General features: G+C 43.2%; 1 protein-coding gene across 4 annotated transcripts in view; it reads right to left on the bottom strand.

Moving 5' to 3' along the window:
- Positions 1-16,693, bottom strand: part of man1a2 (mannosidase, alpha, class 1A, member 2) — a 194,527-nt gene that overhangs the window by 55,328 nt on the left and 122,506 nt on the right. For 3 of the 4 annotated variants that reach the window (XM_089003219.1, XM_089003220.1, XM_089003222.1), the window contains 3 exons: positions 5,232-5,300; positions 4,886-4,981; positions 4,072-4,257 (listed from right to left, as the gene is read on the bottom strand). The exons of the other annotated variant lie outside the window; for it this stretch is intronic. In XM_089003219.1, the coding sequence (XP_088859345.1) occupies positions 4,072-4,257; positions 4,886-4,981; positions 5,232-5,300 (351 nt within the window). The remainder of the gene's footprint in view (positions 1-4,071; positions 4,258-4,885; positions 4,982-5,231; positions 5,301-16,693) is intronic. 4 annotated transcript variants of the gene reach the window in all.

Genomic DNA, 16,693 nt, shown 5'->3' on the forward strand with positions numbered 1-16,693 from the left:
ACAATTCTAAATTTTTAACACAATGTGAAATATTTTGTTCACATGCACAACTGGGTCCAAGCCCCCTCCCATTTTCTGAGACAATATCCGACAGAATAATCAAGCTGAACAAAGCGGGGGCTGTGAAAATGCTGCCCATTACAGGCTCAAAAAAGCACAATCGCCCCAGAGCTGTCCAGCGATGAAAGTCAAATGGTACAGACTTTCCTTACAATCAAAAACAGTACTGGCATATTCATGCTGCCGAAAAGGCGCAACTGCTCAGCAGTCTCCTCCATGATGAATGTCGTGGCCAAAAATGCTGAAAAACAATCTGTATCCGTTCCACACGACGCACAATAACACAAAGTGACAAAAGAAAACACAAAACAAGACAAAAACAACAACAAAAGCAAGGCTCATGAGAGCACTTGGTGAAAGTTGCCTACTCGGGCGCCATCTTATAAAATAGATTGAAGAGAATCAAGTAAATTAACACTGCTCATGTACCAATTTCAATGGCAGCCTCCGATCTTTTTTAATAATTGAAATACATCAACCTGAAATTTCAAACATTCGACATTGTGGTAAGAAAATAAATACAAATTGCTTTCATATTAACAACTGCGTGTAAAACGTTAAAGATTGAAATAAAAGTGCTGGACAAAATTGGTGTGTCGAGAAGTTTAGTCGACAAATATTCAAGAAAAAAAAAAACACTCAATATTTGAAATAAAAGCTATTGTCTCTGTGTTTTATTTAAATGTGCCAGAAACAAGTGCACATGACACATATAATACATAAAAAACAATGCATTGTTCCAGCTGCCAAACCTAACCTTACCTTAGCTGCGTTTTGCGCACATTCTCATTAATTTATCAATGCGGTTTTTCACGAAATATTTAACTCCCTTCCAAGTTCTCCCTTTCAATTCTTCTGGTGAAGCCTTAATGCAGTTCATGCATTCGTCTTTGCCTGGAACCTTGAGAGACCTGATGGAGTCCATCAAGGCTTTCTCCACAGCGTGGATTTCTTCTTCTGTCCACTTTTTTACTTTCATTTTTACTTCTTCCTTCCCTATATAAAATGGGACAGTAAATTAATATTCCTCCAAAAGTTAAGACACAGGCCAGTGCTGTCTAAAGTCATCATTGGTCTGTTTTGTAAGAGTTTTGTAGTTTTTATACATCAAATGATAACACATTCACAAGCCACTAGATAACAGTTTACCTTCAGAGATCTTCACCAGCTCCGCCCTACCATCCAATTTCCCTATTAGTAGTAAACACAGAATAAATATATTGAGTTAAACAAAATCAGCAATATGTACTTCAGTGCTATGTTCATGGTGTAAGTGAATGTAATTCAGATTTTTTTTGGTGGGATCAATTTATTTTGTAAGGGTTCACATTACATGAAGACATGCTTTTCTATTTACTACTGAGAAAGCATGATTTTAAAGATTCCATTCCGATTTCTATAACCCGTCGACGTTGGTCTACACACCATAGAATAATTTACAATTATTTTCTGTGTCAACATGAATCTATACTGACATGTATGACACCAATGGTCTACATTTTCGGGAAGGCATTGAAGAAAACATATGTTGACCTAAGAAATGTTAAAGTCATAAACATACCAGATGATTGTGGTGATGATGTTGATGTAGGAGTACATTTTGTCATATCTTTATCGTCCTCATCATCAGTGCCTGACATATCAGGAACAGAGGAAACACAGATAAAACTTGACTTGACTCGAGCTGACTGAGAAAAAAATGGGTGCAATTATTTCCTAAAATATGCAGATGTGCTCTTACCATGGGGATCAATGTTGATTTCATCCAAATTCTTGCCTTTAAACTGGGACAAACTTCCCGTTTCCAGAGCGATGAGTGCCTTGCTTATTTTTGCAAGCTGCAATGTCCCCTCCGGCAGTAGATAATATTGACGGTGCACTCTGATATCATGGCCTAGGAAGTCTGCCAGCTCATCCATTTCATTGTCTTTTAAATTGAGAACTTTGGACATTGGTGCTTTCTCAATTTTGTGGAAGACAATGCTTCCAGATTTTTTGCCGCGCAGATTAGGGCTATCTGACGAATTACATCAGATTCTCTGAAGTGACGAGGAGCTTGTGGTCTTGCAAAAAACAATGTGTTTTCATCCAGTATCCCATATCCATGACAAGTATTGGCAGGTAACATCATGGATGTCTGCACTTCAGGTGTAAGGAGAATGGGAACCTTTCGCCCTTGTATTTCAATTCTTCGGAAGTGCCGACACAGTTTCCGCTCAAGGTCAGACAGAGCCAGCTCCACATCCGGATGTGTCGACGATGTATCTCTCAAAGTAAACGCACTAAGTGGCATCTTAGAAACTTCCCCTTCTCTTCTCGGTTGAAAATGATAATTTCGCAAAGTGTAACTTTTGCAAGTTCTCCCCAATGTTTACTACGTGTGTCTTCTTTGAGTTTTGGTTTTGGTTTTTCACATCTTCGGTAAAAGGCAGACGTTGTGGAACATTCCATTTTGCCTCACACAGGTTTCTGAGGGCCTTTGAGGACACACATTCACTCCATCTGGTGACACAGATTGGTTTGAACACCCGTGCATTATTAATGGGATTGTCATCACCTGAGATTAATCCTTCACATTCAATAATATTTGCAATTTTCCTGAGGTTGTGGCCTAACTTAAGTGCTAAGGATGGTATTTCAAACGCATCTAATTGCTCATTTAAGCCAGCCACTGATAGAGTGTTTTATGCACATTAGTAAACATATTATGTTATTTCATGTTTAGCTTAGTACACATTATGATTAGTGCACGTTTAATTTCAGTCTAATAGCATTATCAATCTTATTAGTTCAATAGTCGTTGCAAAGAAGCAACGGCTCCAACTTCAATCGAAGACCCTCCCAACACTGAGTTGTCCGTAGCTGATTGGACAACAGATCGCTGCTGTGGACATTCAAAAACTTGTCAGAGCGGGAGCTCGTTCTCTTTGTTTCCTATCTTTGTCCGTGTGCTCATGTCTTCGCCCCGACCGAGACGAGAAGTGCTTTTTCTGTCTCATTAGAATAAAGTAGTTTTTTGTTCACCATCTATCGTCGTTACTGATATTTTTATCACTGAACTTCTTTGAAAACCGAACCAGGAAAGAAGGAAGAATTTAAACCGAACAGCCACCTTCCTCACTGCTTCGATCACATGACGGAAATTTACTGGGATGAATAAATCCACCATGTCTTTAAGCTTTCCATTTTTCTTCCCCTGTAGAAGCAGTCGTCCTGTCTCACGAGGTCTGATGTCTGTCTGTCTGCCTGTTTGATGTAGTCATGTTTTGAGACATCATGCATGAAGAGGTATTGCCCAAATATCAGAATCACCTTTTCGCACAGCATTTGTGATTGCATCTTGATGCATAGCAAGCACCATTTTCCAAAACTGTTCATTTGCACCATCTGGAACTGGCTGAGCATATTCACACAAGACCTGAACCCTAGTCTTTCTTGGTTTCAAATTTTGCACATGCATGTTTAAGCGACCCTCTGCATGTGCCTCCACATTGCTCTCCTCATAGAGTAGCCCTGACAATTCACACAATGCATGTAATCTTTGGCTTCCACGTTTTTTTTGGATTGCTGACGAGGTATCAACATTCCTTGACCTTCACGAAGAACGTCATTGTTATGGGCACGATTCCCTTTACTTCTGAGAAGATACAGTTGTATTCTTCTCTCCTTGGAGCCAGTTGGACATTGAAGCACATTTGTCACTTCATGGGTATCTTTGTGTTGTGTTATTAAATAGCGTGCAATTTTTCTGTAAGGCTTGGAGCAAAACACACAGAAGTGAGATTTGTTATAGAGCCTGCCACCATCTGTTTTCCTTTTAAAAGTCATGACCTTCATATCAGAACCACTGGATGAAGCTGTTTGCTGGTGTTCTGAGTCAGATGAGTCGGCACAAGTCACGTGTCTGTCTGTGGCTTAGAGGAATTGGCCAGGTGTACTTTTTGATTCATGAGATTTATCCATGTCCAGGTTAGAAGAAGGTGTCACATGTCTTTTTTTATGTGAAGTTACATGTACTTTCCGTGGGTTGGTTGAAGGCACTTTCCGTCTCTTTGTCCTCTTGTTCATCTGCTGCTCTGTTTCTTCTACCAAGCTGTCACTTGTTTGGTCTCCAGGTTTGGGAACATATTCATCATCAGTATCGTCAGAACTAGACAGAGAATCGTCCATGGTTTGTTTATTCATTTTCATGTTAAACTGAAAGAGGGAGAGACAGAGAGAGAGATTACTAACCGTAAAAATCCTGGACATAATTTGTGCCCCCACTCTTGATATATATATATATATATATATATATATATATATATATATATATATATATATATATATATATATATATATATATATATATATATATATATATATATAGCACTTTATTTGCTACACAGTTTTGCGAATTGCCATAGGACTGTTGAAACATTGAAATAAACAATTTCAAAAGATCTCTCTGGTACACATTTTGAACTTCAGCATGCTCATTCTCGTATTAGACATTGTAATAGGAAGACAATAGTTTTGAAGAGATGCTAGTTGGACCATAAGTGATGCAGCCTATCGAAGTGTTGCTTTAATTACTCTTGAAAAGCATTTTCCCCCTCTCACTGTATGTATCTATGATACCGTCGAGTGATTTCATGGTATCCTTTATTATTATCATAATAATATGAGAGTGAATAAGAATCTAATAGCTATTCCAAACATACCAAAAGTGTGATTTTCCCCAGATCTATAATTAATAGAATCAGAATCAGAAAGCCTTTAATAATCCCACAATGGGGGAATTTGCAATAGATTAAGCGCAATAGATTCTTATGATGATACTGACCGGCCTCTGGAGCTCAGGGACAGTTGCACTATGACCAACATCACTAGAAGTGTGGTCATGGCTTTTGTCATCATTGGAGATCTCTTTGTGATTTATCTGAAAAACAAACAAAAAAACATAAAATCAACTGCCAATGAAAGAATGTTTTGTTACAGCATAAATGGGTTACTCTCTTCAGATATTATGTGTCACAAAATGCAGGTGGCTGTAGTCTAAGGATTTGACACTGTAACTGAAGTTGCAAGTTTTTGAAAACAGTATCGATAAAGTTAAGTTTAACTTCACTTCATTTGTGGCAGACTATAGTTCAGCGAACGTTGCATTCAGCCAAATGTGGTCCTTATACCTTGGTTGACATTTGTGGTTGCGTCATCTCAGATCTCTCCATCTCATATCTCATCCAACGACTTTGATCCTGCAAAAACAAAAATTACATTTTGAGATGCTGCCACTTTTATTCCTGTCTCTGGCTGTTTGGATCAAACTGTATATTTTGAACACATGCAAGGATGCATCTGGGAAATTAAAAAAGGGTTGTGTCTGAAAAGGGGGCCAAAGTCTAAAATGGATGGGGCCAGATTTAACTAGATTGCCCAAGTATACAAAACTCTTCTTTTCCTTTCGGCTTTTCCCACAGCGAATCAGTAACCTCCATCTTCAGAGGTATGATACGCATGTTTGTTTTGGTCCAGCTTTTACGTCGGATGCCCTTCCTGACACAACCCTCTGTACAAAACTGATTGGAATAAACCAAAATACATTCATTGGAGCATGATATTTAAATTGCAAATAAAAAAAAAAACATAATTTGTCTAAAATCTATATTTCTAATATACAAACAATTTTAATTAAAGTAAAATAATTTATTCATACATACAATAAACAATCGGGGTGTCTTGTTCACGAATGAGGGTGTAAGGGAGCGAGAGGTCAACAGGCGGATCGGTGCCGCGTCTGCTGTGTACTGATCTGTCGTGGTGAAGAAGGAGCTGAGCCAAAAAGCAAAGCTCTCAATCTACCGGTCGATCTACATCCCAACCCTCATCTATGGTCATGAGCTATGGGTTTTGTCCGAAAGAACGAGATCCCGGATGCAAGCGGCCGAAATGAGCTTTCTCCGTAGGGTGTCCGGGCTCTCCCTTAGAGATAAGGTGAGAAGCTCGGTAATCCAGGAGGGGCTCAAAGTCGAGCCGCTTCTCCTCCACATCAAGAGGAGCCAGATGAGGTGGCTCGGGCATCTGATTAGGATGCCTCCCTGGTGAGGTGTTTCGAGCATGCCCCACTGGAAGGAGACCCCGGGGACGACCAAGAACACGCTGGAGAGACTATGTCTTCCATCTGGCATGGGAACGCCTCGGGATCCGCCAGGACGAGCTAGAAGAAGTGGCTGGGGAGAGGAAAGTCTGTGCTTCCCTACTGAAGCTGCTGCCCCCGCGACCCGACCCCGGATAAGCGACAGAAAATGGATGGATGGATGGATAAAATAAACAAACTATTTCTATTTTCTTAAGTTACTACACAATAAATGCAGTGCTATTTTGATATGATACGGTACAGAGATGACAAAGAGAACAGACTTAGCACAATATTTCTCATTAGAGTCTACTTAAATTTCGTGGCTTGGAAGATTTCCAATGTGTTGCAACAGCTCTGAAATAATGTCCCTTATCCGCTGAATTCAAATCGTTAACAGCAGTTTGCTGAAACGAATTGTCACTCCGTTGCTTCTTCAAAAAATGAAAATATGTTTGTTTAATATCTTTTTGGGTTTTACTCCTGTTCTCTCGCTCCATAATGCAACCATTTATGTTGATGTCATTCGATGTAAATACTGCAATGTATCATGGGTAAATGATTATTCAACTATTTTATCTCAGCAGTTTCCAGCGAATCACGACGAAAGTTAAAACCTCTCAAGCAAAGCGAACAGTTTTCAATAGCTATTTAACAAAATTTGCTTCTTTAGCTATTTTAAAAGAAGTATGTCACATGAGGCGCAGATCACGTAACAATATGGGCCAATCGCGATAGACGCGCGCCGGTGCCAGCGCAGTGGAGTTACAAAGTTGCTCCAGCGGCTGTCAGAATGCGTAAATGGGACGGCCCAAATGCATCGCTGCACATGTGTTTTTGCATGTACAATAGAATTGGGGCTGCAGTATTAGCTGTATGTATCAATTTAATTCGATTTTATAAAAATCATCGAATAATGCTGGCTGCACTGGCCCATGAACCATGGTAAAGGTGTTGATAACAGTCTCAGAAGTACGATTTATGAGACCAATCTATGTCACCGTAGTTTCATCATTATCTAAACGAAATATGCTGGATGCTATCGATGCTAGTGTGCCACGTTGTTGGCATAAGGCCGTGACATTGAATGCTACATGCAACGCACCAATCGTAGGCCTTGTGTTACTTATACGTATTTTCACATATAAATATGTCGTGGCGGGCATGCTCATTCCTCTAGTACGACAATGTCTTACTTGCTTAAAGTTGTCCATCGTGTCCGATGATGACAGTCCAGCTCTACTTCTTGTGGGACCATTTCATGTGACTGTATAGCCCAATCCGTGATCCACGCCTGCCTGCTTGCCGCCACGTCTGCCTGCTTGCCACAGGATGAGCAGGTGAAGGCATTGACTGGGGTTGTGGGTATGGCACTGGCATGATGTCTCCTTTAACGTTTACTGGTCCGTTGGTCACCTCGGTCTTCCTCAAGTTTCTGTATGCCTTGTTGGAGGAGTTGCCGCCAGATGGAGCGTTGAGCTGCAATGTCCTCCAGCTTGGTCGGTCGGGTTCAGGCCGCATTTTTTCATGGCAGTCTTCACCTGGTCTTTATAGCGTTTTTTTGGGGCCTCCTGCCAGGAGACGGCCGATATGGAGCTGGCCATAAAGCACCTTACGTGGCAAGTGCTCTTCTGGCATCCTGATCACATGGCCTAGCCAGCGAAGTTGGTGCTGGGTGCCTGTAGCTTCCACACTGGTGCAGTTGGTTTTGCAAAGTGTTTCAGTGTGGGGGACATCCTGAGGTGGTGACTGTACAGGGTCCATGCTTCACAGTTGTAGAAAAGGGTTGACACAACAGCAGCCCGATAAACTACAGCCTTGGTGTGGAGTTTGAGATCTTTGTTTTGAAAGACTCTCCTCCTCTGTCTGCCAAAAGATGCTGATGCCTGTTTGATCCGGTTTTGTATCTCTTTGTCGATGCTGCAGTCGTCAGAGAGAAAGTTGCCCAGGTATTTGAAAGAGTACACTAGTCCACTATTGCTAGTGGCTTATTGGAGATGGTGAATGTTGGTGGATGAACTGGAGGAATGGATGCCCACTGACAGATTACCTCAGTGTTTTCCACATTGACAGAGAGGCCCATTCTACCATAGGCATCTGCAGCGGCTGAGAGACTAGCTTGTCGTGCTTCTGGTGTTTGGGCCACAACTGCAGTCATCTGCATATTGGAGTTCGATGACTTGCTCTGATCTTACTTTCATGACTGCCTGGAGCCTCCTGATGTTGAATAGATTTCCATCAAGCCGGAAATCTATGGGAACCCCACTGTTCTTCTCGATCCTCTCATGGGGCAACAGTGTCAAACACAGGAGTGTTGAACAGGACTGGTGCGAGGACACATCCCTGGCGTACACCAGTCTGCCACATTAAGGTCGCATACACTCACAGTTTTTTGGTCTGGAATGCACCCGTGGGGACACTTTAGGAAATATCATGAAACGTCTTCAAAACATGGTTTGAAGTCCCTCTGAGCAATTTGCCCATGGGGACCTCATTTTAGGGCCCTACGGGTACATGAGTCCCCACCGGGCTGCGTGCAGCCAGGTTGATGTCCCCACCAGTGCACGCAAATGAGAACACACACACACACACACACACACACACACACACACACACACACACACACACACACACACACACACATACACACACACACGGATAAACACACATAAACACACTCCCACATACACATAAATACGTGAAATCGACGTTTCACATAATTGGTGATGAGTCTTTATGGATTCAAATACAGTGTACAGTCAGCGAAAATAACGTGGAAATCTCACAAACGACCCAGTCAGTTAAGAAAGATGGCTGTGTTATGTCTCAGGGAACCTGCCCACACTAAGACATTAAACATGTAACGAAACGCATGTCATTTTTGTTGTATTGCCCAGTTCTATCTGCAACTCCCAATCCCAGATAAAAATAAGGTTTGGTATGCAGACGTATACATGACGAAATTGTCAAGGTTTGCAGGTGGCAAGACATTTCATGTGTTTTCTATTAAATGGATGAAATATGTTTTGTGTGTGAGTGCCATGATGATGATTACTTGCATCACTTTGGCGTTTACTACTAGATTCTATGTGAGCCATAAACTCAAAAATGAACATGATATTCTTGTCCTTTTCAGTTGTGTTGCAGATAGTTGTTGAACTGAGCTGGACCGATATGTCAGCACACCCACCATGTTTTAAATACAGTACAGGTAACATCCAATTTACGACCGGCGCGAGTTACGACCACCCATACTTACGACCACGGCCGCCAGACCTTTTTTTTTTTTATAATTGTACGGCTGCCACCGCTACAGCCGGCAACACTGTTGAACTCGACAGCGTGTCTGCGATGTATTTGGTAGCATAAAAGACATAAGCATGAAGCATAAAAGGTGGTTCAGAAAAGGATTACGGGATGGGGGAGGGAGCTCGGACTGAGCACCGTAGATATAGAAAGTCCTGGGTAATACAAAGTACAAATACAAGTTCACAGCGTCCCGTGTTCATACCTGCAGTCCTGAAGAAGCCCCCAGCTGTCAATCCGAATGTGACAATATCGAACAAGTAGGATGTTTATTTGCCGGAGCAGCATTGCACAAAATGAGGATACAAAATAACTGTTTCTTAACAAACGCGTACGACAATTTTCTCCAGCATGACAGCATATCACTCGCACAGCAATCAAGGGATGGGGGGGGTGTCCACCGACAACTTGGCGTCGGTGAGTGTCGGCGCTCGAGCGTGAGGGATCGCCGCGACGCAAACACTGCGTCGGGCTCACGGTTGGGGCCTCTTTGAGACAGTTCCTTCTGCTTTGCGGCGAGGTGGCGGGTTGGGCGAGTCACTGTTGCAGACGGCTCCTGGGTTGGGCCGCACGTCGGCGCGGGGTGCGGCCGGGGAGAGGGCTACCGGTATAACTTTTTTGCTTCGGCGTTCGCCTGAGTCCGAGCCTGTGTGTTGGGTGGTTTCTCCGTTAGCAGGGAGAGCGATTTTTCAACAGCTTGCTTGCGTGGGAAGCTGTGCGTATTTGGGTCAGCAGAAAGCGTGTGCACCAGCACAGTAGTAAAGATCAATAATATGAAATATATCATAAAGTTCGCAGACGACACCACGGTCATTGGTCTTATCAAAGACGGCGAGGAGTCTGCGTACCGACAACAAGTGGAGCGGCTGGAGCTCTGGTGCAGCTGTCAGAACCTGGGGCTGAACACGCTCAAGACAGTAGAGATGATCGTGGAATTCAGGAAACATCCTTCACCACAGCTACCCCTCACACTAGCCAACTGCCTCGTGTCAACCGTTGAGACCTTCAAGTTCCTGGGAATCACAGTCTCCCAGGACATGAAGTGGGAGGTCAACACCAATTCTATCCTGAAAAAGGTCGAACAGAGAATGTACTTCCCGAGGCTGCTAAAGAAGCATGGCCTGCCACAGGAGGTGCTGCAACATTTCTACACGGTTGTCATCGAATCCATCCTGTGTTCTTCCATCACCATTTGGTTCGGGGCCGCCACAAAAATGGACAAAATCCGACTTCAACGGACAGTTAGGACAGCGGAAAAAACCATTGGCACCGCCCTACCCACTCTTGAGGACTTGCACACTGCAAGAATCAAGACAAAATCCTACTGGACCTGATACGTCATATCCTGCCTTCCCTTACATGACATCGCATCTACATTACGTCACATCCTGCCGCATCACACCCTGTGCGCCATATAAATGCTCTCCCAGTTCTTCTCACTCTCTCTCTCTCCATGCTTCCTCCTTAGCCGACACCGCGATGTCTCCGCTCTCTTCAAGATTAAACACACTTTCTGTTCAACACCTGGTTTCCTGATAATTAAACCATCCTCTGCATCAACGCCCGTAGAAGCAATGAATCAGGGACGAACGATCAAAATGAACCCAGTATTATTGGTGCCGGAAGACTTCGGGTACTAGCTGATGGCTTCGGAAGGGGGGGGAGGAGTGGGACCTGTGTTTCTCTTTTTCGTTTGAGTGGGCAGCCGCTCCTTTCTTGGTTTCTGTCACTCAGAATTGTTTCACGGGTGAGTGGCACCGCTAGCATGATTGTATGTATTGTGGAATTCTTTCGGCCAAAAGAATAACTATGGTTAATCTGTGCATCGGTGAGCTTGAGGGCAGGTGAATGTGGGAAGGTAGACCAATTCTAGCCGAGTTCTGTGGGTGTAGATTTACGATGCTAACTCTAATACCTATTTGGATTAAGAGTCGATTTCTGGACGCCCGGCGGCCGAACTGTAAGACCAGGGCAATTCCAGGTGGTGATTCTTCAGAAGGGTTGAACTCCAGGAATTTTTTGTGCGAGGGCTGGCGAAAATTTGATTTATTAATTTGGAGCCGGACAATTATGTGTTATTTTTTTGTTTATTTGCAGCTGCAATAGATCGTGGATTTTCCGTAACATTAATGCATTCATCAACACTAGCGCGTTATCAGCACTGCTTGCCGTTGCTGCAGGGAGCTTCATTGTCCGAGGACAGTTCGTGGGCAGGGAGTCGGCTGAGGGGGGGCCATTTGGAGGAGCCGTCTGTTTGTCTTTTTTGTGTTTCATTGTGTGCTTTTGTGTTTGTGTGTGTATGTATGCGCGTTGTGTATACGTTGACAGCTGGGTGCCTTGGGTGTGAGCTTTGCTAAAACCAAGGGGGGTGGGCTGCCCAGAGAGAGCGGGCAGCCCAGTCCTCCCTCCTTCTTTCTCTGCCCAAAAGAGGGGGGGCAAGTTCACAGCGGCATTCGATGATCGGCAAATTGATTCGTTCGCCAAATAGGTAAATACATGGAAATAAAATGAATAAGGTTTGCGTTAACATTCACAAACGTATTGTGCAAAAAACATTGTTCCTGCCGCATGTAATTCTGCCACCCAGTTCTCTCTCTTCTTTCACAGGACGAGAGGCTGCCTTGTCATTACAAGAGGACTCGATGGGGGGCTGTGCAGATGACTATCCTGACTCATCGGGAAACCTGCCCAACCATGCCGCCAGCTCGACATCTTCATGAATGACATCTCATCTCATTTTCCATACCGCTTATTCCTCATTAGGGTCGCGGGGGTTGCTGGAGCCTATCTCAGCTGTCTTCGGGCACGAGGCAGGGGACACCCTGAATTGGTTGCGAGCCAATCGCCGGGCACACAAAGGCATACAGCAGTCACTCTCACACTCACATCTAGGGACAATTTGGAGTGGTCAATCTGCCTGCCATGCATGTTTTTGGAGTGTGGGAGGAAACCGGAGGACCCGGAGAAAAACCCACACGGGTCCGGGGAGAACATGCAAACTCCACACAGGGAGGCCGGACCGGGATGCGAACCAGCGACCTCTGCACTGTGAAGCCGGTGTGCTAACCAGCTAACCACTCGACTACCGGGCCACCCTCATGAATGACATAACACTGTTTTTTCACCATAGTTCTTTGATGAATACCCTCCACTTGAAACAAAAAAATAAATTAAATAGGCAGGCAAATTAGACAGAGTGAACAAATAAATAAGCCAACAAACAAATGAATAAGCAGAGGCTGAACTCGAGTGAATTTGAAGGCAAAAGTAAAGTGTTTTTGTTACATTGGATAAAGTGTTTTCACTAAGAGAATTGACCACCTTGAAGTCAGGATTCCAGTGTTTTTGTCTGCGATTGGGACAAATAATTTTGAAATCCTGATTCGGGTGAATGCAAAATGAAATGGAAATTGTATAAAATGACAGAGTCAAAGAGTGAATTTATAAAATTATAGGATTAGTTTTGTTAGATTGAGCTAAACTTTGTTTTGTATATGGCTTGATTAAGCCATTTGAAAACAGCCAGAGTTATTTACGATGCCTCTTATCAAGGGTTTTGTCAGCACACAGCTTCAAATAGTGGTTTAACACCCATAGGCAATTCTGGGGCCCCCACCATATTCCACTGGGTTGACCTCTCGTAAATGACAGTTCAATTGGAAAAAGTGAATAAAATAGTAAATTAGGCTCAATGACAGGAACATTTATCTCGAATTGGAATGAATTGGCGAGGTAAATGTTGCTTGATTCGCTGGTGATTAATTACTTAAAAGAGATTGACCAGTTGATATCGTGGAACTTTTCGTAAAAGAAGAATTTATAGATTTATTGAAATAATGATTGAGAGATGATCATTACACTTGTTTTGACCTGACAATTCTCATCTCCCTGAAGTCACTGAAGAGATGATTTGATTCATATACACGATATACATATTGAATTTGATTAGATTCACCTTTATTAGTTTCTAAGCGGAGAAATTAATTTGAAGAGGACAAGATTGAATTGCAAAATGTGATGACTAACATTTGTGATAACCAACACTCTCGAGGACTTTGCACTGCAAGAATCCAAACTAGGGCGCGGAAAATCCTGCTGGACCCTCCGCACCCTGCCCACCACCTTTTCCAGCTACTCCCCACAGGCAGGCGCTACCGATCCATGCGCACCAAAAACAGCTTCTTCCCCCAAGCCATTAACTCTTTGAACTCTTTCAACAGTAGCCAAAATGGAACTGTATAGTGCCACTTAGCAGTTTTTTTGACGATGATACTAGTGCAGCGTGTTCTACCGGAAACAAATTCCTTGTGTGTTCTACATACTTGGCAATAAAGATGATTCTGATTCTGATGATTCTGATTCTGATTTAATATGTTGATGAGATAGCATTTGTTTGTTTGAAAGAAAGCAGGAAGTGTTCTCGGAAAGCCAGAAAAGGGTGTGCTCGAGTGTGTGTGTGTGTGTGTGTGTGTGTGTGTGTGTGTGTGTGTATGTCTCGAGTTCAGGTTCAATACTAGCTCGTCATAACTGAGCCAGAGTTGTAAATTGATTTTCAGCCCACATCGGGTTTGCCATAATCGGCCCACATCCGGTTTGCCGGAGTCAAGCCTTTGCCGCGTCTGGGCCGCCATTCGGCCCACATGCATTATGCCAGTGCCGAAACAAGGCCGCTGTGCATCTGGCCCAGATGCCTTTGCTGACTGGGATGCAAAGTCCACACAGGGAAGTCTGAACTGGACTCGAAGTTGTGACCTATGTACTGTGAAGCCGATGCACTAGCCCAGAATGTCAAAAGCAGGCCCGCGGGCACATTTTACTACACACACTACAATTAGATTTGGCCCGCGAGATGATTTCAAATGCAGTGATACCTGGGTTTACGAACCCCTTGGCTTACGAACTTTTCGGTTTACGAATGTTAAATTTATGAAAATTTTACCTTGGCATACAAACTATTTTTCGGGATACACACGGAGTGCCACATTGAGTGATGTGTCGTTCGTGAACAAGCCCGTTTTCCTAACAAGAAAATGGCAGCCGGCTTTTTTTGTCCTCTATTCCCTGCCCCCAGTCTTCGGTTAAAGCCACGTTATTGGTCAAGAACGAAACAGTGGCAGGGGGGTTGTGTTTACAGAAACACAGAGCTGCAAACATTAAATAGAGAGAGAGTGAGGAGGTTCTGCAAACAACAAAATGACAGCCGACTTGTTTTTGTCCTCTATTCCCCGCCCCCAGTCTTTGGTTAAAGTCACAGGATTGGTCAAGAACGCAGCAGTGGGGGGTGGTTAAACATTATAGAGACAGGCAGACGACACAGAGAGAGAAAATGGATATAAAACAGTGAAATTTGGACTCGTTTCAACTTTGATAGTTCAAAGGCAGAGTGTAGACTGCAAGGTTAAAATATCCCATCAATCAGGCTCCACAACACTTGATGCAAAAAGCTATCAACCCAGCTAAACAGAACACAATTGATGAGGAACTAGGTAAACAGAGAAAGCGCCTACAAGGGATCATTCCTCAAGATGGTGAAAGAAGACGGCTATGTTCCTAATCAAGTGTTTAATGCTGAGGAAACCAGCCACTCCATTCCATCAAGCCATCAACGACCATCACAAAGGTAAATAAAACGACTTATTATACATAAAATAAGGTATATTTTGTGTAGTTTTAAGGCTTAGAAAAATAGAAAATAGAAAATTATGTTTTATTGGGACCTGGGAACGGATTATTCTCATTTTAATAGTTTCCTATGGGAAATTAATTTTTGGGGTACACACTTTTCGCCTTACACACTATGTCTGGGAACCAATTAAGTTTGTAAGCCAAGGTATCACTGGATGTATTTAATCTGGTCCGCCGGCCCATTATACAGCACACGTACTGCTAAAGGTGCTTACACGTTGAACGCGTGAAGCGCTGGGTGGCGTCAGCGCTGCCATTCATTGTGTAAGTGCGACATTAGCGACAGAGCGCAAGTTCCTGCTGAGGCCTGGACGCCGATTTAAAACATTTTTAATTTGAGCGTCAAAACACTGTGACGACATCTACGCGCGGCCAATAGGAGAGCAGCCGATGCTGGGGGCGAGAGTTCTCGATGTGGAAAAGGAAGCTAAGCTTAGCTGCTGCTAAGCAAAAGAAGGGGCACAGCCGTCCGCGACACTTTTCGTTTGGGTCTTAAAAACACGAACGGAAAGGAAATGGAGCAGGATCGATGTGTAGCAGCCTGCATGTGTGGCAATCGTCCAACAACTGCGGCAGCACAGTTCGCTGAAAAACTCATTTTACTTTACGATTTGCTGACTTTGAAGCCCAAAAATGTAGATTTGAACTTTTTAGCAACTCCTTAATGTTTGATGTGAATAATGCACCAAGAAATCTCCAAATGGAGCTTAGTGAGCTGCAGTGTCATGACACGCACAAGTAAATCTATGACTTTGTCGGTGCTGCACAATTTACACCTTACCTCCCTGACACGCTGCCCGAAGTCCGTGCCCAAGCTGCACATTGCCCAAGCTGCACAATGCTCTCTATGTTCGGCAGCACATATCTGTGCGAGCAACTGTTTTCGTGAATGAAGATGAATAAAACATCACAAAGGAGTAATGTCATCGATGAACACCTTGATTCAGTCCTGAGGATTTTCTATGCGCAGAGCGTGACTCCAGAAATTGAGGCACTTTCAGGAAAAAAAGGCATGCCAAGTATCTGGCTCGGACCCATGTGCATCATCAGAGTAACTGAACAGTGAAAAAAACTAAAATGGATACATACTATTGTATTTACTGATGGCATGGTCTGTTCAAAGTTGAATTATACATCTTTTTTGAGGCGTTGGCCTTGATGGTCTATGATGAAAAGACTTAGGTTTCAATTAAAATGAATAATGCTAAATATATAAAAGCCTGATATTTGTTTCGATTTTTGTGTATGCAGTAACTGTGCAAGAATGTTTCTTAAAAAAAACTGTACATAGTGCAAGTATAAAAGAAAAAGCATATTGATATATGTAGCTGCATTGCATCAACATAAGGTGGCTGTTCTATTTACAGTACATGAGTCAATTTTTTTAAATCACATGATTATTAAAAAGCTTGACAGCAGTCGGTAGGAACGAATGCCGGTACCTCTCCTTCTTGCAGAGCGGGTGTAATAGTCTCTGGCTGAAGGAGCTACCCAGTGCTGTCAGGATGGGCAGGAGGGGGTGGG

This window comes from Hippocampus bargibanti, linkage group LG08 (assembly GCF_051943395.1).
Source record: "Hippocampus bargibanti isolate YZ-2025 linkage group LG08, ASM5194339v1, whole genome shotgun sequence".
NCBI classification, from domain to species: Eukaryota; Metazoa; Chordata; class Actinopteri; order Syngnathiformes; family Syngnathidae; genus Hippocampus; species Hippocampus bargibanti.